The 25,042-nt window shown below is 31.6% G+C and overlaps 1 protein-coding gene across 2 annotated transcripts in view; it reads right to left on the bottom strand.

Moving 5' to 3' along the window:
* Positions 1 to 10,535: 10,535 nt before the first annotated feature.
* The window catches only part of LOC131847853 (zinc finger and BTB domain-containing protein 34-like), a 603,887-nt gene continuing 589,380 nt past the window's right edge, over positions 10,536 to 25,042 (bottom strand). Inside the window, exons 5-9 of one of the 2 annotated variants that reach the window (XM_059197527.1) lie at positions 15,546 to 15,677; positions 14,307 to 14,666; positions 13,183 to 13,470; positions 11,150 to 11,311; positions 10,536 to 10,833 (exon numbers count right to left, since the gene is read on the bottom strand). In XM_059197527.1, the coding sequence (XP_059053510.1) occupies positions 10,649 to 10,833; positions 11,150 to 11,311; positions 13,183 to 13,470; positions 14,307 to 14,666; positions 15,546 to 15,677 (1,127 nt within the window). In that variant the 3' untranslated portion in view covers positions 10,536 to 10,648. The remainder of the gene's footprint in view (positions 10,834 to 11,149; positions 11,312 to 13,182; positions 13,471 to 14,306; positions 14,667 to 15,545; positions 15,678 to 25,042) is intronic. The other variant, XM_059197528.1, reaches the window with a different exon arrangement.

The following is a 25,042-nucleotide window of genomic DNA, read 5'->3' as shown; positions in this document are numbered from 1 at the left end:
CGCGATTTGTTGAATCGATCTCCAACTCTTTCTCACGTCACGACTTGTCAGGATCCAACAGATTGTGCCAATCAATCCAATGACAAATCGTCTCGTGTGTAACAATTGAATTGTCTCATAGTCTAGCCTTTATTATCTCTTAAACAATATTAACATATATATTTGTATTTGTTACAGGTCTAATCGGTGCTGGCATCGACTGCATTGCGTCCTACTGCCTCAGTAAGCAAGGGAAGATGGGTATCAACGTCGGCGGTTACAGGTTCAGATTTAACGGATGTGCAAGAAATGGCAAAATCCGCTGGCGGTGCTCCAGGGGGCCTTGGTGCAAAGCCGCTCTCCATACCTTCAAGGGGCGGATAGTATATTTTCAGAGCACACACAATTGCGGCCCCAAACCACCTTTTACCTAATGCGACTTAAATTCGTTGTTGTATGTCTTTTTTAAAGGTAATATTTAATGTTTGTTTAAATCTGACGTATATTCTAAGCTAATAGATAAATATATATATTGTTTAAAATTTGCTACGTACGTATATTTATGTAAGTACTTATATACTTCAATATAGCAGGAAGTCAGGAGACATGAAATAGATCAAAGTATTGAAAATATAAATATATACATTTATATAAAAATAATTTCACAAACGATAATCATTCAAATTGAATGAATACATGTATGTATTTAAAATTCTTAGTGAATTTGTTGTACAAATCTACAAATATTTGATCAGAGAAATATTTTTCCCCTTAATTGTCTGTTTAGTTATCAAGTCTGTAAATTGAACATGAAATCAGTACAAAATTAATAATAATGGAAAATAATGTAATTTAATGTAGTAAAGTTTATATACGTATAAGAAAGATACATATACCTGTAAATATAATGTAAATATATGTATAGTGTAACATATACACAATCAAGGCTCAAAAATCAGAAAATCATTAAATTTTAATAATGTTATAACATAAATTAATAATAGTTACCGTCCCATGATATTAACATATAAATAATAAGCAATAATTATCGAAATAACAAATTATATCAACGTAGAATACAGTAGTATATATAATACAACTATATTTTAGATATTTCAAAATACAGTTCTAAATATTTATATGTTTAATGAATTTGTTACCGAAGTTAATATCTGAGGAACGTGTGAAATTTAAAATGTATGTGTGCAAATAAAATTTATATCATCAATTGTATGGATAATGAACACATATCAAGGAGCTCATGATCTAACAACTTATCAAGAATGGTAAATTGTAGTTTGCCCAAATTTAATATAAACAGTAATAAGGCGTAATAAAATAAAAAGTATTAATTAGGTTGATGGTTAGAAACATGACACTCACAATTAAAATAAAAAACAATAAAGTATACACAAAACAAAAAAATACTAATAATTACCAAATAAATATACATATCTATTATATTTAGAACAAGATTAAAAAAACCAAAAGAATTGTTTATGCCGTAATGTTTGTAGTATATGCATAAACAATAATAAGAAATGTTAAAAGAGTTTAATATTCGAGTAGTATTACATTGGCAACATATTCGAACTAAATCCAATTATGGTCCAAAGCCTTATTTTAACGTGTGGAAAAATCTTCAAATGACCTGAGGTGATGAGCGCGTATTAGTAGTGGGTAAATATCATACTATTTACCCACTGATAAACCTAAATGTACCTACGAACACCATTGCCGAAGTCACGAGAACGTGTCAGCGTCGTTCTACTTCGACTAGAATGCTAACACATTCTATCGCGGCTTCGGCAGCGATGGTCCGCCCTGTAGGTGGTATAGGGCAGTCCCCATCTCGTTGTTAGGGCGACCTATAACGCCCTACTCATGATGCAAAGTCTGCTCTGATAGAATTTTTAGACCCGATCTATGAATACATATGCGTATAGGAATTCGAATAGTTCAATTTAATTTTGGATGGTGATACAACATAAGGTTATATTATTAATATTATACCAATATATATATATATATATATTGTATCTTGACCAATACTCCATTTATCATCTATCTATCTGATACCTCATTCATTATCTTTCATTGCAGTGGAACATATAATTTTAGTAACATCTCAAGATCAAAAAAAAATTATAACAGTATTTCGAATAATACTGATAGTACCTACTTCATTCACAATGTGATTTATAATTATATAGGAAATTGTTAAAATTTTTACAGTTATCTATATTTTATAACCATATGCTTTTGGGAACAGTTGTGGACTGGTTATCAGGAGAGAAACAGGGATATACTAGCGACTGCAGTAATAGCTTTGCTTCTCTCCTCACTTCTGGTAAACCCTCCAAAGCTGTTTAGAGCAAAAAAAAGAGGTAATCGACGGGAGATTGGCACCATGGCTCAACTTCAGAGACACTTGTTGTTCTATTATCGAACCATGGCGCCAATAGTACTGTAATAATGTGGAACTGAGATAATATTGTAGACGGGATGATAACACTCGTGTTATTGGTTGTCATAGCAATATTACAGTTACGTGTAAGGTATAAGGTACAAAATTGTTTACGTCTAATAAATTTTAACACCTTGAATGTTTTCGTTTCTTTTTTCTCTCTGAGGACAATGACTTTGTTAGCCTTGTAGCCTAATGTGAGATTAGTAACAAAAATTGTAAAAAAATGTTACGTATATATTTTTATATTCTGCACACATACTTATTTTTTACTTGTTGACTAAACTTTTTGCTAATGTATGTTCTAAGAAGTAGTCTCTATGTTTCTGCAAATCTACTCTGGAGTCTTAATATTGATTTCAAACCAATTCAATTTTGTGGTGTCTTTTCAATCGTAATAAACATTAAAATTAATAAATCAGATTAAATTGCAATGTCAGTTAGTTCTTTCATTGAACAAAAACGATGAAATTAATAATTAGCTGTAGAATAATTCAAAAGCATGTAAAAACACCGCAATCCAATAGCTGCCTTTCAATGTACAATCTTACATGTATAGAAATGTATAGAAAGACATCGCACGCCGTCAGCTCGCGCATTCTCGCGGCCTTCAATCCTTCGTCTTTTTGTAATAATTAATTATCATTACAAAATGGCGGACATCTGACTATATAACAAAAACATAATTAGAGTTTTTGTTAATTTATAAATTTTAACCGTGTCTTTGTAAAATTTAATCTGTGGTATAAAATATAATTTTTAAAAGAAAGTAATATGACACAAGTAACATACTCGTGAAAAAGCGAATCAATAGAAAGAGTAATTCAAGATTGGGCGCGCTGACTTTCCCGCGCTGATTCGCGCCCGCGTCTATTCTCAAATGAAAGAACATGCCATGTAAAAGCAGCTAATGGGATCGAATTAATTTCCAGAGTAGCCGGGCAGTAAGTATTATGTATTTAAATAATAATAATCGAATACTGAATAATTGTAACTACCAACTTGTTAGATTTATTGACGAGAATTGAGAGAATCTTGAGAGAATGAGAATATTTGAGAATGTTTGTAAAATAAATGTCGTCTAATCTCACAAACATTTAATTGCCAATTTTTAGTATAAGTTAAGCGTAATTTTAATTTAGTTTTATTTGTCGCTCCCTGCATGAAATACAGCCTGTTACGCATTCATGATATTAAGTTAAGCTAGCTAGTATTATTTTTAAGTTTTTAATCATTTCAGACATTTCTTTCTTGTTTTATCCACTCCAAACGAACAAACGTTTCCTTGTTAGACAAATAAACACAAAAAATCAATGGTTTCCTATTTATAAGTATAGATTAATTAGTGTCATATCATAAAAAAATAATTAGAGAGAAACTTAAAAATACATGAAAATTACCTGAACAGTTTATATCATATGATAAAAATAACTGGAAACTTGTTAAAATCTTATTTTATGGCTAGACTTTTTGTACAACAATTTTTTTATTGTGGGGTTTGGCCTATAGTCAGGTGCATTAGACCTGTATGTGTATGCACTGCGACCTACATACGTCTATTGTACTCGCCCTTTTTCAAAGTTCGCTACTTAGACCTGTCAGGGACAGGCTGAAGGATATTCTTAGGAGCGATGGTTTTATCTACTCAGGATAGAGTGTAAACTTTCCAAATGAGACATTTAGTTTATGCATGAATGGGCCTAGTGCGAAGTGTAGTGGCGTTTCCTCTTCAGCTTGGCAAAATTTGCAGATTGTATCCCAATTATATCGCGTCTTAACATTATCTTATTAAAAATGTTCTTCCATATGTGACCACCACGATAAATTCTCTTGTTTCAATTATTTTTTCTATATAAGCCATTAAATGTCCTGAGATTACTGTTTACGGTGGAATTTATAAATTACGTTATAAGTTTAAGGGGTGGGGGGTTGGTAAAGAATGGCATTGTATAACTAGAAGAAGTAATAGACACAAGCTTCTTAACCCTAGTGCTATCTATTTACCTTATCAGGTATCAGGTACCACGCGGTCCCTTTCAAATCATTGTATTTATTAGCGAAATTGTTAAGATGTTCTAATCGATCTGGAATTGCCATCCTTTTATATTTCTCTAGTACCCTATCACATCTATATACGAAACAACGTAGAAACCAACGGTCAATAAATATATTTTTCAAACATATTTTTGACGGTTGTTTTCTATTCTACTCATTATAGATATAAACGATACGGTATTTATCATTATAATATTAATTATAATAATAAATTAGAATTATTTGGTCAGTGCAACCCGTATTTCCAAATTAAAATACCAAATCATTTCGAGAATATGATTAGAAAAAATGGACAAATGAAAAATCACACAGTGCTTTCTAATTCCAAAGTAAACAGAGCTTGTTAAGGGTACTAAACAACTGATAGATGCACTTTTTTTTTTAATACATACAATATATACATAGAAAACACCCAGACTAATACAATCATTATCATAAATACAAATTTTATCGACGAGAACCTTAACGGTCGCGGCGGCTCAAATATACCGTTCATATATATATATTAATAAGTTTATAGTTTTATAACGATGCACAGAGGAGGTGTTTATAAAAATTCTACTAATGTACTTTTTTTATTTATAGTAATATTTGCTGCTTTTTTTAAATTATCCTGTACATGTGTTCCTTTTTTTTCTAATGAAGTATTAAGATGTCACGATATGATGGACGTAGGATCAAATACAGGGTCTGTTTATTCATAAGCATTTTTATTTGTCAATGTTGATTAAAATACAATGTAAAAATAATATCTAATAAGTTAATTTTAAGTTATATTTTTAATGTAATGATAATATCCCTCTTACTTAAAAACCAATGAGATTATAACAAATTTTCTTATGCACATTTTAATTAGCAAATTAAATTGTTATAAGTAAGGGGGGTTAATTATTAGCATTATTGTTTTTTAATTAATTTATTTTTAATTAATCTATATATATGCTACCATTAGATATATTACTTACATTACTTTTTTTTTATTCACATAATGAAACCTTTTTTGTTAATTTTTTGGTAAAATTAAAAATACAATACGTAATTATTAATCCCTTTATTTATAATAATATTACTCGGTGTTTATAATAAAAACAATGCATAATATTATAATTAAAGCCTGCATAGACTACTGAGAAATATAGGTGTACTTTTTTTCATACATGAACTGACATTCATTACATGAGATTGTCCGTACATGTTCGCGGCGAACACGAAGCAACAATTTTGTCCTCCGAGGACAGTCACGGATATTCCTAATCTGCAGTTGGCTTTAAAACGTTAATTAGCGAATAAACATTTATGGCTTATAAGTAAGGGGTATAAATACAGGAATCTACCTCTCAAATTGAATAGTACGTGGTTGTGTATTTATTGCATTGTATGGTAGTTATCATAAGAAATGCCAAATTGTGAGTAGATATAGCAATACTATCTTTTGATGTGTAATTTGGTGTTATTAAATAAAACTAGTCATAACTGTTGAAATATTGTTTTATTTTTTGATATAAGAACTAACTGAACCTAAATTAAATTACAGATAAGTACCTAGTATAAATAAATAGGTACTACGTTCCATTTTAGCCAGTAACAAAAGTTTTAAAGTATGTAGCTACTGATATAGCTACCTCGATATTGGTTTCATAATTTACTCTACTATTTCCACAGTGCTCAGACGGCCTGTTTTATTTCAAGTTTTCCTTCTGTTGAAACGATGTGCTTCTTTCTCGATTTCCAATGAGTCTTACAATTACTATGGAACAGTGCCACAGATATCGTAAAATATATTATGATATCTCAGTATTTGTGTGATGACTCTGTAGATTGTAATATCTTACGCTGTAAACTGATCTTGCCATACGGTTGCTAATAATCCCAGTTATAAATTTCGTAACTGCAACTATTCAATGGTACATAAAAATGTAAAAATCTCAGAACAATTCACACAGCGCCATCTCGTGCTAAGCTAAACAGAGCCGGTAGTAAAGAACTTATATAAACGCATAAATAATATACATAAAAAACATCTACGCCGATACAATAATACTTATGCATGGACAAAATGTTTGTATCGTGCTAGGAATCGAACCACCGAGACTGTCCACACTAAAACAAAGTATCAATATAGTAGAGAGCTTTATTACCTTCATCACTCTATACTTATAAGGATAAAATCCTCTCGAAAGCGGCACTTCACGCATCCTTACATTTTCCTTATTTTACTGGAGCAAACATGTTTACGGCTCACCAGATGGTAAGTGGTATGCCACTCGTAAATCACCCTTGACCCTAAACCTTACAAGACCATCAGGCGCAGTCAGATGGCTGAAATAGATGACTCAGACGACTTCCTACGAAGTCTACCTTACCATAAAAAGCCAAACGAGCTTGCGACTCACCTGTTGGTAAGTGATTACCGCCAATGAGCACCCGCAACACCAGGGGAATTGCAAGTACGTTGTCGGCCTTTTAAGGAAAATGGACATAAATAAAACAAGAATGTGTGCCCAATTTTATTTGTTATTAACTTTACATTTTATTTACATTATTCTAATATATAAACTAAATACAAGACTGCATAGTGCTCATTAAACTAATTATAAAACTAATATTTAAATTATTCAAACGCAATACGTACAAATTTAACTCAATAATTATACTTTAATATTTTATTTTTATAGCAACTTCCTTCCATATTCCTCTTATGAAAAAGAAAAAGTATTACGGGAAAAGCCCGATAAAATAACTATTTATATTGCATCTATTTATCTACATGTACACTTAGTGGTAGGTAGTGTAAAAATCTATTCTAACTGAGAAAACAAAAAAAGTATATGCAAAATAGTAAAACTAATCCACAACTTAGTCGTAGAAAAAGTTGTAAATGCAGAAATAAAATTCACAACGCGCATTTTTTTTATGGATGATAATGGAATGGTGCTCCTGCCTGCGTTAACGGTTTACACTGACGGGGTACCAGTGAAGGATGATAAGATGAGCATGAGGTCAGGTCAGTTAGCCCATCGTTACATATTCACCAAGAATTTATAACGATGGTTTTCCATGACATGGTACATTGCTAGCAATAAGATCATCAATCCACATTACTAACAACCATACACCCATAGCCTAACCTTTACTTATAAAGACGCTAAAACGGTAATACATTTATATTAGCTATGGAACTGTTTTGTCCTACTCTTCCATGCTATTTTCTTAGTTCGAAAGCATGCGACAAACATTATAATTAAAGTTGAGTTCTTTCTCTCTTGTTTTTACAAATACAAAAGTTCTTCATTATTTGGCGCCAATTATGCGAATACTTAAAACAAATTTCGTTAATTAACCTAAGATAAATATTAACAAATGTGCAAATTAAATATATCTATTATTTTCTATTACCTATCACTACATAGAACTGATTAATACTAAAATAACTAACTAATAGTTACATATACATGTTATATTATGATATTTGTATAAGACATGATCATAAAAATAAACAGAACGCATTTAGTAGGCACATACAGTTAATTCACTATAGTAACTAAATTGCTCTCTAAAACCGCTTCCCGTGCATAATAGAAAATACTAACTCGTACTCGCGACGTAGTCTTCACAAACTTTCATCCCCTACTTCACCCCTTTCCAAATAATTTTTGAGATAAAAATAGTCTATCTCCATCTTAATTACAACCATCTATTTTCTGGATAAATTTAGTTAAGATCGTTCAGCCGTTTAGTCGTAAAATCGTAACAAACACTCACTTTCGTATAATAAAACTAGTATGAAACTCATACGGAAACTATACTTTTATTTTATTGTATTTATTTACAGTAATGCCCCTTATATATTATAACGCGGTATAAGAGGTAACACGTTTTCATATTATGCGATTTCAATCTTCGGTATAACACGTGGGGCCATTCCCCCACATAAATAATAAACTAATATAACACATTATATTTCTGTACTGTGTTTATAATGATTTGTACAGTAATAAAACTGTTAATTTATTTATTATTTAAACTCAATGAACTGTTTTTTTTAGTTTATATGCATTACCGCCGCCAATTTTTGTTTAAACTGTTCTTCGTTTAGTTTGACTTTAATAAAACGTACATAATTTGTCCATAATATATTTTTTTCTTAATATTCGTTTTAAAAACCCCTCTAGCGAGATATGTTGAACGTAAATAATTTATACGTTACGCGTTATAGGGGGGTATTACTGTATTTATATCTATATATAGTATAATTAAACACAATTAGAAATAATGAGAAATTTTACTCTACATAGCATTGGCAGCCCTATATCGCGGTCTCTCAAATCATTATAATTAACCTTTTTTCCGGACTACTCTAATATTGTTACCCGGAACTAGCTTTTACAGCTTCACCGGACGATAAAAAAAATAGCCTACAAAATATTACGAACTCTCCGGTCTATCACGAACAGCTATATAAAGGCACAAATGTTTTACAAACAACCACAGAAACAAAATATTTATAAGTGTATCTTAAATTTAAAGAAGAAAAATTTAAATTATTGACCGGGTCTTAACACGAATAATTTTGTGGCAAATAAATGTATTTACCTCTCTCGACGTCAGTCAGTCCACCAGTCAGTCAGCTTGTGACCACGGCTAGCGCCACCTAGTCGAGAGAGGTAAATACCTTTATTTGCCATAAAATTATTCGTGTTAAGACCCGGTTAATAATTTAAATAATGTGTATTAAACACGAAAGTTTAAAAGTAACTGAAGAAAAGTTTATTCGCCAATGAATCTAATAGATGTCAGAGAGAATGCATGATTGCTTTTAAAACTCAACGTTATCATTAAATTATAAATATTGTTATCTATGAAATTTGTTTATAGATCAAATAATATATAAATTCTACGATAATTCACATAACAAATTTTTAATATACAATTAGTAAAAATCATGGGATCTAACTTATTATTTTTATTAATTATACATAATTCATAATTTAAGAAGCGCTCTTTCAGTGGAACTTAAATCGCTAAAGACAATTAAAATCGCGTAAATATATTTTTAAAGATAAAAAGATGTTAATACAAGTGCGTTAATTGATAGTAGATGGCGCTGTGTTCTATCCAGGAATATTTTATACGATTCTTAGTAAGGAGGCTCTTAACTATTATTTACTAAAAAGGAAATGTAACTACACGTCTTATAATAACCTTGTGGGTTGCTTCTAAATATATGTATCATACTCATTACAAAGATCTTGGTATGTTATTAAATTTACATGTTTGCTAGGTTCAATACCCGTGCAAAACAAATATACTCAATATTTATAGTCAGATTGTCTAACTTTGGGATTTTTCTGTGTATCAAAAGTATGTATGTAATATAAAAAATACTTTTATAAAAGCATTTCAAACAGTGTAATAATATGATATTTATTGATGTAATATCAGATTTAATATTGCTATATTTTTTATCACAACACCGCTCGTGTCATTTAGAGGTATATTACACTATCACATATACACGATCATATCTTAGGATATTGTTACATTATCAAATTTATAGCATCATATAAACATTCTGACATCATAAATGCTCGGTTAAAACAAAAATTAATACCACTAGGCTGTTTTTAAGCTGTATAAATATATAAATCTTTAAAAACGGCATTAAAATTAAATCAGGACCTTATTAAATAATTCCCTACTTCAACTATCCATGATCCTAAAACTTGATAATATAATGCCTTACAATCATAAATACGAACTACCACTACCACTGATTACCTCACTACATTATTTCTAAATATTACAAGATATATATTTTTTAATAACCATTAACAGTATATCATCGGCATTATTAGTTGATATATGTGTTCCTATATATTTGATAGTGTAATACGCCTTGTAGGAGAGTTATTACAATATAAAATATATAGGACAGCACAAAAAATTTTAAGAAATAAAGAAATAACATGTAATTTTTTTCTCTCAAAATTATTCCTAAGTTATACAAAACATTATAAAACATGAAGTTATATCAAAAGTGCATCAATAGCTTCTCTAATTGACTAATTGATTTAACTATATATTTGATAATGTAATAGCCTCACAGACAGTCCAATGTTGGCCCAACCATGAACTTGTAACCTAACTTCACATAGAAGCAGTAATAATCTGAACACTTGAAACCACACCATGTTCTTCCTTAAGGTGTTCCAGTATCAAGGCTATGCTTTTATGTCTATCGCAGTCCTTCATACATTTATATTGACATATTTTACATGTGTAGTATTCAGGATCAGTACTGTCAAAGACTTTCCACACCCAAGCATTGGTTTCTGAAAGAAATTTCATATATGAATATCGTTATAAGACCTAGAAAATATTCTACATAATTCCTAGTCAATTTTTCATGATAAAGCTATCTAATAACCTCATAGCTATGTTATCAGTTTCCACATGCGATATTATGACTATGGTTAATTAACAATTCAATACCCTTCTAAAACCAGGGTCTGCAGGCACAACATACTACCCCAGACCCATTTATAAAAGTCAATTTCTAAAATTGGCCACATCAAGATTCAAATCCTAGACGTCATTTCGAAAAGCGACAGTATCATGATTATTATCAATAAATATATGAATACTTACCTCCTGTCTTGTTGTGAATCATCTTGAGATGTCTATTCATATTTCCCGTTGCGTTCCCACCGTGGCTAATACTGCGTTTGCATAACTTGCACTGAGCCAATGTTCCTGATAATTGGTTGAAGTATGACCATACCCAGCTCCTTCGTTTCAGGCCTGACGAATCTGTTATTGAAATACATAATAGTTTAATTAACAAATACTGCTGACTAGAAAAATAATTGTACACCTTATATGACCGAGACTAGATATTGTTTAGTTATTTATATAATATAATATTACTAGCTGTCCCGGCAAACGTTGTTTTGTCATATAAAAAAGTAGGGGTTGGTGATAGAATGGTGAAAATGTAGGGTTGAATGTATTTTTTAATGACACATAATAAAAAATATAAATAAAAAATTTTGCCCAAAAAATAAAAAAATAATGTTAGGGGTGGACAACCCTTATCACTTAGGGGTATGAGAAATACATAGATTTCATAAAAATCGGTCAAGCCGTTTGGGAGGAGTGTGGTAACTAACATTGTTACACAAGAACTTTATATATAAGATTGGTAATTATCACCATAAGATCAGCAGCACTTGTAAAAAAAATATTGTACACCTTGTATGACCAAGAAGAGTATAGATATTCTTTAGTTATTTATATAATATAGTATTATCGTTTTTTCGCCATGACTGCCCTATAAGGCTTTCTCTTTCTACCTAAAGGTTAGCTGGTAGAGAATGCCATATGGCATTAAACTCGCATTTTGTACTCTTTTTATAGTGCAATAAAGAATAAAAAAAAATGTAATTGGAACCAATGCCTCATTACTAGCAATGTCTATTAGGTAGTGTCTGTCTGGAGAATTCACAATGATGCACTAACTTCATCTTCACTGACCTGACTTCATCTTCATCCCATCATCCCACTAATCCCTAATCCCTCACCAAAATAACGCAAGCTTATCAACCAATTACAATAGCGTTATCAATCACAAAAAAATATGAAAATAGCGGATATGACCTAAAATGTGCAGATATCTGTATTTTCAAAGGTCTAGAAATAATATGATTATGAAAATACTATTAAATATATGCAATAACTCATAGATATCTTATATATAAAATTCTCGTGTCACAGTTTTCGTTCCCATACTCCTCCGAAACGAAACACGAAGACAAAATTTCACGAGAATCGGTCAAGCGACCGCTTCTCATGAAATTTTGTAAGCGTATTGAGTAGGTCTGAGAATCGGCCAACATCTATTTTTCATCCCCCTAAATGTTAGGGGTAGTCCACCCCAAATTTTTTTTTTTATGTTATAGACAAAATTTTTAGTTTCTATTTTTTTAAGATACAACATACAAAAATACATACAATCCAAAATTTTCATCTTTCTATCATCAACTCCTATTTTTTTATAGCGTTATTAATTTATATGGCAAAGAACGTTTGCCGGGACAGCTAGTTCTTATATAATAAAATATGAATAAAACTGACATCAAACCTCATAATACACTTAAGTTAACACAATTATCAAAAAGTTTGTCACTTCTAATGATATCTACTGGTAGCATATCAGCAACTCTCATTTCTGAACAGCTCACTAGATGGCGCTGTACACTAAATAAATGAGTTACAAATTATTTATTGTCAACTCTATTATGTTATTTCCTTCCTATTACAGATTTACACAATAAATACAAAACACCTTTCATCAAATGAAATGTATAACTTTCTATAGTATAAAAAGTGACTACACATTCTAGAATGATGTTGAAATAGTGAAAGAATTTCTCAAATTGCTGTGGTGTGGACTTTCTTTTACATTAGTGTACTAGAATAAGAATATAAAATTATTTATTCAAATAAACTTCCATTGAAGCACTCTGAAATAGTCATTACATTTTATTTTTTTTAATCTACCGTTCATTCGGAAAGCTTTCTTATCACAAGAAGAATGAGCAAGAAACTTGCATGTTGCTCTTTTAAATAATTTATTCTTTCTTTACATCTTCAGGTTTAAAAGACTTAGTATCAGTACTCACCCAAATCCTCACCCTCATGTTCACTGTAACTGGCATCCTCTGATGTCACCTTAAAACTGTCCATATCTTCACTTTGATCATAATCATCATCTTTAGATTTATCCTTTTTTATAAACATTTCAGCCTCATACACATCTGTATGCTTGGTTCGGACGTGTCGGTTCATATTGTTGGTGTTGCAGCCCTTGATTGATAATACTATGTTGCACAGGTTACATTGATACATGGTGTTGTCATCCTTCATTTTTGTGAAGTATTTCCACACCCAACTTCGACGTCTGGTTTCCACTGTTAGAGCAATATTGCTATTATTATATTAATATCTTTACATAGTATAAATGAAAGGTGCTTGCACTATTTCACTTAGAACTTTTAACATACACAACAGATTTTAATGCTGTTTTCAACAGTAAATAGAGAGATTCAAGAGAAAGGTTTGTATGCAGAATACATGCATATTATACAGAAAAGCTGAGAAAATCAAAGATTTGTTATGCATCTGTGCAATGCTGGGGAGAGTTACTTGTTATAATATAAATCTGAAAGTGTGTTGGACTATCTGTGTTGTTATATTTTATTATAGCTGAAAGGAGTAGTGCACCTGCCTGCGCTAACCGTTTAAGATTGCGGGGCACTGGACGATGATAGGATGAGGTCAGGTCAGTCAGCCCATCTTCACAAACAGGAAAACTTCACAAGTCTATCCAGGGGGGGACACATGGAGATCAACTTGATGTGGTACATTGCTAGGAATGGGTTCATGACATTACTAACAAACCCATTCCCCTGTGCCCTGTGTGCTTATTTAGTTTTCAGGACTAAATAGCTGATCTGATCTTAATGAAATTTGGTGGAAGATAGGTCATATTAAAAAGGATGGACATGAACTAAATAAAACCTATACAATGTTTTCTGTTGAACAGTTGTGAAATAATTTTCATTATGACTGTTGTGCATATATTGGATATGCTTGGTTTGGTATTTAGCACATACATATAACTCATAAGAAATGCTTTAAGAGTTAAGTATATTGCAAGGTTTATATACTTAGTATAAGAGAATTATGCAGTTAAACAGACCAAAATAGCCACTTCTGATATTAATTATATGTTACTTATACTTACAACTGATTATTTTCTTCCTTTTTGTCGGTGATGGTTTCCATTCTGATTCAACTTTCTCTATAATAGGTTTGGACGTCTCCTCAGTAGTCGCTTCACAGACTTCTCCGATAAAAACTGGTTGAGTTTCAGGATCCCCATCATCTCTCAAGACATTTAAATGTAGGAACTCTATATGATACCCAACTGATGATGAAGTATTATCTTTATGTAGTTCGTATACCTCTTTATGATTAATTTTTATATGATCCAATAACTCTTCAGATTTCTCATCGATAACTGTTAGAACATTTTCACATATATTGCATTTATACTCTGTTTTCGATTGTTTCATGTAGTATATCAGTACCCATTCTGGCAATTCTGTAAACAATTTGGTTAACTTTTAGTTTCTTATTTGCTTCTATCATTTTTCTAATCAATAAAAGTATGTTAATTTACTTAAATACACACTATTTTTTTATTAAATACATAGTTACTCAGCTTAGATACAGTATGACAGGATCAAAGTGTAGCTATATCTAATAACATCAATATTACAGTTACAAAAAAGATATGTGGTAAAAAATAAGTAGCAATATCATGATTACATCACTTTTAGAAATCATGTGAAGATAATGTCTGCAAATAAATGTCGACTGAAATATTAACACAAAGAATTTACAAATATACAGATTTTAATCAATGCTGGACTTAATTATACACATTTATCCTCTCATCTAAGCTGTTGAGCATAAATATATGGAAATATATATAGATATCTCTCAAATATTTGCAGACAAAATCTTACAATTTTTTCTAGAACCATTAGCATAAACAGATATTTTTGTAAACGGGTAAATAAAAGAGGTCATAATAATAAAATATTTTAATTATAATTGTAAGGATAAATAGAAAGAATATATGGTTTTCAATAAGTTTATTCTGTTGTGTGTTTTACAGTTTACCATAAATACAAGTGTCTACGATGTACTTCAAGGTATGTGGTTTAAAAGTGCATAGATTCTATTATTTCACTGTTTAAAGAATATTTCGTAACGAAACAGAACTTCATAATGAAATAAATAAATTACAATATACACATTTAGAAATTTAATAATGTATAACCATTTTTAATCAATCTACATATTATAGGATTTTTTAATACATAGGTTCAGTCACTAAACATTGGCTTCTTATGATTGTGGAAATCCCTTACAACTTCTACACCATTTGCTTGCATGTTAATCAAAGATATACAACCTGTTTTCTGGCGGAACGAACAACACCATTGCTCTGCACCACAAAGCAACCTACTTTTAAAAATGTATGTGTATCCTTTATACAGAATTTGGTGGCCCTTTTTTGTTGGTACACACTGCACAAAATCATCCCCTGAAATAACACAATGTTATAAAACAATGTTAACAGTAGAATAATTAGAAACTTTCGATTCTAGGTGTAAAAATCAGAATAAAAACATAAGAATCCCGCCAACAATCTTTTGTTTTTATTTTATCATAACATCGGTATAGAAATTTAACATGGAATGCTTCTTGCGAAATTATTATAAAATCAACGTTCTTATTAGGTAACGTTAAGTTTTTATAACTTCTACACGATTATTTATTGTTTTGTTGTAAACGAGATCAACAAAATGAAAAATAGTAAAATACAGAAATGTATATGACGCAACGTCGTAACCACGCTGTCAATGTGACATTTGAACGTTCATTTTAGCGATTTTACAAATTCTGGTTGATCAGGAAGTTTGTATAATTTTTTATTATTATTAAATTCGACAAAACTGTGCCCACAAGACTAGGTGGGTCTTTTTCACTACAGTATGTAATATTCGCGACATTCACACTAAGAACTAACTACATTTCAATTCAATATAAAGGTTAGACAAAGCGGCATAGATGGCGCCAATATGTTATAATGTATAGAATAACGTCTATTGCTAACCTTCATAAAATTTTTAGGCTAAAATCATTATATAGAAATTACTATTATCAATCTTTTTATTAAATGTATATTAATAATTTATTCAGAAAATGGTAAAGTAAAAAACTTTAGCGCCACCATATCTAAGTCAATAGAACTAAAAATTCTTGTTGTTTCAGGAGTCAATAGATGGCGTTATACGTTACAAAACTAGAAATTGGTATAATTCGCAGATACTTTTACGGTCGCTTTCAGCGTTACCAATTGATTTTAACTGATATAGAAAGTAAATATTTTACAAAAATTATTGTAATACTGGTGTAACGCTGAATAAATATCTCAGAGTAGATAGGTAAAAAAATGATAATGGAATGGTGCACCCGTCCAAATTAACGGTATACGCTAATGGGACTGAACATTTATTTTTATATTATGTAGAATATTTTATAGTAATTATATAAAACATTAAAAACAAGACTGTTAGATCATTACAAGTCGGTACAAAATCGTCTGAGTGAGTTAGAACTCAAAATTCTCAGAGATAGATTTCTGTCCGTACCTGATATTACCTGCAAGCAGCTTGCTCAGCACGCTACGTTCCGGGTGGAAGGGTAAAGTTTGTAAGTGAAATTGCAGAGTATGGAGACATAACTTAGTTCTCAGTAATGGCAAAAAGACTGCATGCCAATATCCAGAACGGGCGGCATTATTTACTTTATAATGGAAATGGTACTTTTCTGGTCTATAAACAGCAGCAAAAAATAGCAATTTCCAAAGGGTACATGTTTGCTAAAAATAATCATAAGAAAATTGAAATTACTGATTGCACACTCTATATCTGAATTTACTTTATAAAATTAATTAATATTAAGTATAGTTCCGATTTATAGATATAGACAGGTGATTACTCTTTATATAGAGGGAGGTAAAGGGTATTGTTAGTAATGAAGACTTGTCCACAATACTAATAACGGGTAAATTCGCCACTATGGGCTGACTGACCTGCCCTCATCCTCATCATATAATTTTCTACTGATGCCCGGCTAGCGTAAACCATCCCAGTATCATTCATAAAAAAACTGTCTGCTAATCTATTACATTTCTCATGCGGTCAAAGTACAAACTAATGCCCAATTATAATCGCTTGTAAATAATTATATCAACAGATAAGATACAGTTTCATTAACGTTGCAAGTAAATAAACTATGCGTATATTATAGGTACGTAAATTATTATTTGCTCAATTTGACCCACTCAACACTTCCTATGCCACGCTCTTTGGGTTGAGTGGAAGAGATCTCTTTTATAAATAAGACCTCCTTTGTTAAGATTATTTCTAATTAATGTACCTAAAAATGTATTTATAAAATGGAATAGTGCACCCGCGAACAAGGATGAATGGAAAAGAAAAATAACTTCACCCTAAATATATACATACTCACTTACAACATTATGTTTGTGGTTAGACCGGAAATACTGTCCAGGTGCACCATAACATTATCATCCACTGTTGCTGGCAGCTTGTCCACCATTCTTTTTATAAAGGTATATTACTTTTGACTATTCTTGCGAGACTATTATTCTTAAGAATTATATACACGTAAAGTTATTCCAGTTTTTTTTTAATATGCTGTTAGTTGAAAGTTGAAGGTAAACTTAATCTTTTTGATTAGTTGTATTCATGTAGGTAACATTCGTACCTCGCGCTCGCCCGTAGTGGTGTACAAATGGGATTAGTTTGTTTGTTTGTAATACTTTATTGTACAATAATATTATAAATAAAAGGACACAATTGACTTAGAAAAAAAAAACATGCGTACAATGGCGGACTTATCCCAGAAGAGGGATTAGTACCTATATATTAGCGATCCGCCCTACTTTGTATGGGTGTAATTTTATTAGGGATTACAATTTTTTTTAAATATTTTTTACAATACCTATTGTACATGTTTCTTGGTAATAATATGACAACCGCTGCACTTATGGCTCCTTATCCTGAAATCCATGGCTATATGAATCAATGCCCTTCCGACCAACTTACAAAGCAAGCACCTTAGCGGCTAAAGAAGTTAAGACTCAGATGATTTTCTACAAAATCTATCTGTGTAGAAATATAGTATTAGTTTAGGAGTACTCGCAGACAACGTTGTAGACATTAATACTTTCTATTTATCACACAGTAACACTTATCATTTGATACATGTTTGAACTTCACTTATCAGGAAATTATTAGACTTATGATAATTATCATGAGCCTAATTTAATACGCATAAAAATTATTCTATTTTATTTCATAACCAACATCGAAAATAAATTATTAAGTAAATTACAAATTTTTTATATTAATAAAATAAATAACCCTGGACAATTAACACAGCGTTATTTAGTGCTACGGTAAGCAGAGTTTATGTTATTGGTACTAGACGACAGATATAAATACTCAATTTTTTTTATAAATACATACATAATACAGATCGATTTTTTTTATAAATTTAGGCAACTGGTTATTTATTAAATAATTTTACTGATTGATATCTCGTACTATGAATTTAGGTACTATATGGTATAGCAGATCTTTTCTCATAGAAAATGTTCTATTAGTATAAAATTCTTCTGCAATAACCTTCTCGGCCTCGGTGGTTTAATGGTTTAGAACACCGTTTTGGTTCCTATGTTCGTTCGGGATAGATTCCTCGCAATGGTACAATGTTACTATCGTGCGAGGAAACGTTACTGTAAACGTAATATGTTACGTTTATATGTATATGCTTGGATGTTTTCTATTTATATGTACTGTATTGGAATAAAAAGCTAATTCGCGGTTCACATATAATTTGGCCATTCCCGCCATTTTTCAATACAGACTCGTTTCTACAAAATGCAGATTACGTTATAAATATCATAGATAGCATATACCAAAGACTATATAGGTATGTATTTAGAAAAAAAATATCTATATCAAATATATCAGTTGCCTAGTACCCAAAACACAAACTCTACTTAGCTTCGAACTAGATGGCGCTGTAAGAATTGTACTTAGATATTATTATTAGGTAACTTTTTATCACTGGCGGTTCCGCACTTGTAGATAAAAACAATGCATTATTTATAACACGACGGAAGGCCAACAACGTTAGATAACATACTGCCCTTATTTTTGTAGCTACATTGAATAAAATTGTTCATAACTACAGTCCTTTTGAGTTATACATTGTAGACCAGTGTTTCCCAACCTTTTTGCCTTGTGTCTTGCCACATTACTTTTCTAAAATTCTTAAACCCCCTTAAACTTAAATGACATGTTTTAGGAAGAGATCACTAGGAAATTATTAACAAAACATGGAAGATAATTAAATTTTCAAAACATATAATGAAAAACTGCAATTAAAATTGTAATAGAAAATTTTAATAAAGAATTTTCTATATTAATTTAATAGTTTAATTTAGTGATAATACAGTTATTTCAGAATTTGTATTTTTCATTGAATTTGGCGCCGAGATCTATTATAGTATTGCATTAAAATGATCCAGAACGAAATTCGTGTCGAGTATATTTTCGAATTGTCTCCCTTAATAATCAAACCGCATGTGGTAAAATGGGCCTCACATTGTGAAACACTGGTGTACACGGTGAGTACAACAAAGTCAGAGCCAATTGGAGCAGTTGGGTAGGCGAGAGACTATGAGAATCAGTTCTGATTTCGCTACACACGAGGTGGCATAGGACGCTATATGGGGCGTTTCCTTCTATTGCTCCAATATTGCATCTAAATTTAGTAACCTACGTGAGATTTAGGGGTAATAGGGGATTGTTATCATTCATCCATTTTGGTAAATTTTTGGTAAATTCGCCACGATGGGAACACTGACTTGACTTCATCCTTCACTAGTACTCCGCCAGCGTATACTGTTAGCGCAGTCGGGTGCATTTTTATCATTGAAAAAAAAATTGGTAGGTCCTGACAAATTCACTAGGAATTTATCATGATGGTTTCCAGAGGGAACAGCATGAGGTTATGAGTCCACATTGTTTTTACCAAAGACATCTTGAAAGATCTCGAGAACTATTTAAAAGTTTCTTGCTAGTTTTCTTTCACATTAATTTTTTTTACATTTTCCTGCATTCTGATGCAAGAAAATAAAAAGATTTTTTTTTAATCCAAATAATACTATACCTTTCAAACAAGCTTGATAATTACTTCTTCTCAAGATTCTGAGGACAACTTGCTCTGTGTTATTACTGTATACACAACTAAATTCTTATGGAGAACTCAATATTGGTGAATTTTATTCTCAACCTTGGAATAATATTTGATAAAAAATTTGATTGATCTGCTGCACCTGTTAAATAAAAACAAATACAAAAATAAAACTTCGGGATATTTGATATATTGATAAAACTGCTATTACCTATAACCTTGTGCAACATCATACTATACAATCTTCATTTTATATTGTAGTCACAAAATATATTTCCGTTAGCATAACCTGTCCCACCCAATGCACCGGGCATAATCTAATATATAAAATTCTTGTGTCACAGGTTTCGTGTTTATACTCCTCCGAAACGGCTTGACCGCAATTGATGATATTTTATATCTATATTCTGTAAATCTGAGAATAGGTTTATAACTAATGTTTATACACCTAAGTGTTTAAAGTGGCTCACGTCAAAATTTTTTTTCAATATTTCGACTATTTTTTTTAATGTTTAATTTAAAAATACATACAACTCTAATTTTTCACTCTTCTATCATTTTATTATTTTTTATAATTTTAATAATAATAATAATAACGATTGTAATTTATATGGCAAAATATTTGCAGGAACATAATAGTAATGTAATAATATCCCTAGATAATCCACACAGTGGTGGTGGGTACTGGGTACTAGACAACTGATACTAATACTTATTTTTTTTTAATACATAATATATATGTAGGCACAGAGATCGTTACAAATAATCAAACTCTATATAAATGTTTACACCGTGCGAGGAACCGAAACCGCGACCATCACGAAAATAAGGCGCTATACTAAACCACTAGACCCCCGATACCGACTCACAAATGGGGAAATAGGGAGGAAAGAAAGAAATTGTAGAAAGGAAAAAGAGGTGGCTCTTTTTTTCTTTCTACAATCTCTTTCTCTCCTCCTTGTTTCCCCATTTGTGAGTTGGTATTGGGGGTCTAGCGGTGGTCTAGCGGGGGTCTAGCGGGGGTCTAAGGAAAAAATAGCCACCTGTTTTTCTTTCAACAATCTCTTTCTCTCTCGATCGCAGTTACAACTGTGTACCACGCGAATCTGGAAACCATTGGATTTCCGGAGGAATCGCGGAATAAGTACGATTACTTAGTTAACTATTAAGAGTATACCATTCTATTGTAATCTATTTAAAAAAAAAACACTCATAAAAATGTCGGAGTTATCTACGAATCTGCATGTCCTAACCTCTAAAATTAATCTTCGTACTTTGCACCTACTCGTAATCTATGTTATTCTACGAATATTTCATTCATGTACGTATTTAGACTGAAAACAAATTCTGATATGAAATGTATTCATAAAAACAACTCGGCACTCCCACTAGACATAGGTATGTTTTTTAAATGACTGGAAAGGCATACAAGCTTACGGCCCGCCTGATGTTAAGTTGCAATAGTTGTCAATATACATAAACAGGACCAACGACATCACGTCATCATGTAACGCCCGTGGTTCTCCTGCGTTGTTATATGGGGCCAAGATGTAGACTCTATACCCTATAATTTCACTGCCATATACCGAAACAGCATATAAACAACATATAAAGAAATTGCTTGGCGGCTGAAATAGGTCAAACAGAGTTACCTTTGTAAGCAAGTTTGTAAAAAGTCTAAGTCTCTACTCTGGTAACTTTGATATCTATTTTTGTTTATTAAAATATTCATATTTCCAAGATAATTCTAAGATCACAAGAGGCTGTCTTAGGACAAATTTTTGTGTCTCCGTATCAAAGAAACCGATAAATAATGTTACATTGAACTAAAAAAATATTAAAACTGGTCCTAGCTAAGGATAAAGGTGTACGGAATGTACCGCCCACACAAAGCCCCGTAGATGCGGGAAGCACTCAATCCAATTGAATGATGACTACATTAATAAGAGTAATATTATACATGTAAAAGCTCATATATTTGGATTTTGGTTAGTAAATCAACCTGGAAAGGTTCGAATAAAATACATTATGATCTTCATTATACTGTATGATATTTTATAGCTAGCTGTAGCTGTGCCCGCGACTTGTTCGCGATTATCTTTGGAAGCCCTCAAATATAATTTTTCCCGTTTTTGCAATATTTTTCACTGATGCTTCCCTTCTATAAATCGTAGGATAATGTTATATAGCTTAAAGGTCCTTCTTCTTTCCTAAATGGACTATCCAACACAAAAGGAATTTTTCAATTCGAATCAGTAGTTCCTGAGATTAGCGCGTTCAAACAAACAAACAAACTCTTCAGCTTTATAATATTAGTATATATATAATATAGATATTATAGATTAATACGTACAATACTTTTTACTTCAATTCACTGCATTTAATTTTAGTATAATCCAATATTATGGGGACCTGAATGATTTCACTTTGTTAAGAAAGATTCATACAACAAATACCTGACCGATTTTAATTATATTTTCACAAATATAAAGGTATACTTTTTAAATTAAAGATTATGAAATAGTGCACCAGTCTGTGCAAACGGTTTACGCTGGCAGAAACTTACTGACCGGACCTCAGGTTCATCTTATCATCCTCCACTGATGCCCAGCGAGAGGAAAGGGACTGTTAGTAACATGGACTAATAACCCCATTACTGGCCATGTACCATATCAGGACGACCTTCATGGTGCCCTTTGGAAACTATCGTGGTAATTTGCCATTTGCCAAAATGACTTCATGCTGTTTTTAGCATCCTTCACTGCAGCCCCGCTAGCGTAAACCGTCAGCGAAGGTGGGTGCGTCATTCCATGATCATCCATAAAATTAAAAAAAACTGATGCCCCGCCAGCGTAAACCGTCAGCGAAGGTGGGTGCGTCATTCCATGATCATCCATAAAATTAAAAAAAACTGATGCCCCGCCAGCGTAAACCGTCAGCGAAGGTGGGTGCGTCATTCCATGATCATCCATAAAATTAAAAAAAACTGGTGCCCCGCCAGCGTAAACCGTCAGCGAAGGTGGGTGCGTCATTCCATGATCATCCATAAAATTAAAAAAAACTGATGCCCCGCCAGCGTAAACCGTCAGCGAAGGTGGGTGCGTCATTCCATGATCATCCATGTGAAATTAATATAAAACTGATGCCCCGCCAGCGTAAACCGTCAGCGAAGGTGGGTGCGTCATTCCATGATCATCTATAAAATTAAAAAAACTGGTGCCCCGCCAGCGTAAACCGTCAGCGAAGGTGGGTGCGTCATTCCATGATCATCCATAAAATTAAAAAAAACTGATGCCCCGCCAGCGTAAACCGTCAGCGAAGGTGGGTGCGTCATTCCATGATCATCTATAAAATTAAAAAAAACTGATGCCCCGCCAGCGTAAACCGTCAGCGAAGGTGGGTGCGTCATTCCATGATCATCTATAAAATTAAAAAAAACTGATGCCCCGCCAGCGTAAACCGTCAGCGAAGGTGGGTGCGTCATTCCATGGTCATCCATAAAATTAAAAAAAACCGTTTGCGCAGTCGGCAGCATTATTCCATTATCACCTATTAAAAAAATACAGTACCTCTAAACGAGCTATCTATCTTTCTATCCCATAGCGCTCTACGTCATACCTATGTCAAGAATTTATAGTATCACATTAGAGATTACCTTATCTCCACTATGTGCTACTCACGGCCGGAAAACGTTTAGAGGTTAAGACGGACAGACCAACAGACTTGCTTTGTTAACTTGATTGGACTTTGCTTAAGGTCATATTAATCAGACATTGTTCTTTGTACCTCGGTTTACTTTACATGTAATTATATCATGGTCTGATATAATAATATTATCGAGGAAAACGACCTTTTCATAAAAGGGGCAATCCAGAAATTTTGTGACACTAATTTTAGTCAATTTTAGTGTGCCTCCGCCTCTGCTGATAAATTAAAAAAAAATTGTGTAATTATTTGACATGTTAATTAAATAATTAATTTTAAATTGTATTGAATTTATATAATATAATGATATTTAATTATGGATTAATATATAAGTCCCCCATATGAACATTATTGAATGTACATTAAACTTAAATAAATAATTTAAATGTAGAGTTGATAAATTTGTGGAAGTTTAATTTTTCTAGTTTATTCACTCTTCAACCAAAACACAGTTCCTTTTAATAAAAACAATAGTTATTTTCTATGATTTATTGTTTTTATGTACCTATATACACTACTTTGTAAGTATCATCCGTACAACAAAATTGTACATACAATTTCAAAAATGTAAAATTTCAAATTAACCACTAATGCTACTACTACTAAAAATAAAAAAAAAACAAAAATAACCAAATATAACCATGTCTGCTTATTGTATTGTAATAATATATTTTAATATCATATTTGTATATATATATATATATTACTTTATGTAGTTGTATTTATAGAATTAAAAAACAGAAATGTAACATGAATACAATACTGAATAATTATTCATATAATACATAATAACAAAAAAACACAGACCAATAATGATAATGTTCGTTTCAATCGTATCTATTCATGAATATAAATGGTTGAATATTTTGCGAGAACCGAACCTGCCATCATGGGAAGTAAGGTGGTGTG

This window comes from Achroia grisella, unplaced genomic scaffold (assembly GCF_030625045.1).
Source record: "Achroia grisella isolate CSIRO2021 unplaced genomic scaffold, CSIRO_AGI_Agris_v1 utg544, whole genome shotgun sequence".
Taxonomy (NCBI): domain Eukaryota; kingdom Metazoa; phylum Arthropoda; class Insecta; order Lepidoptera; family Pyralidae; genus Achroia; species Achroia grisella.
The sequence above is the reverse complement of the archived record's forward strand: the minus strand, read 5'-3'. Positions and strand labels throughout refer to the sequence as shown.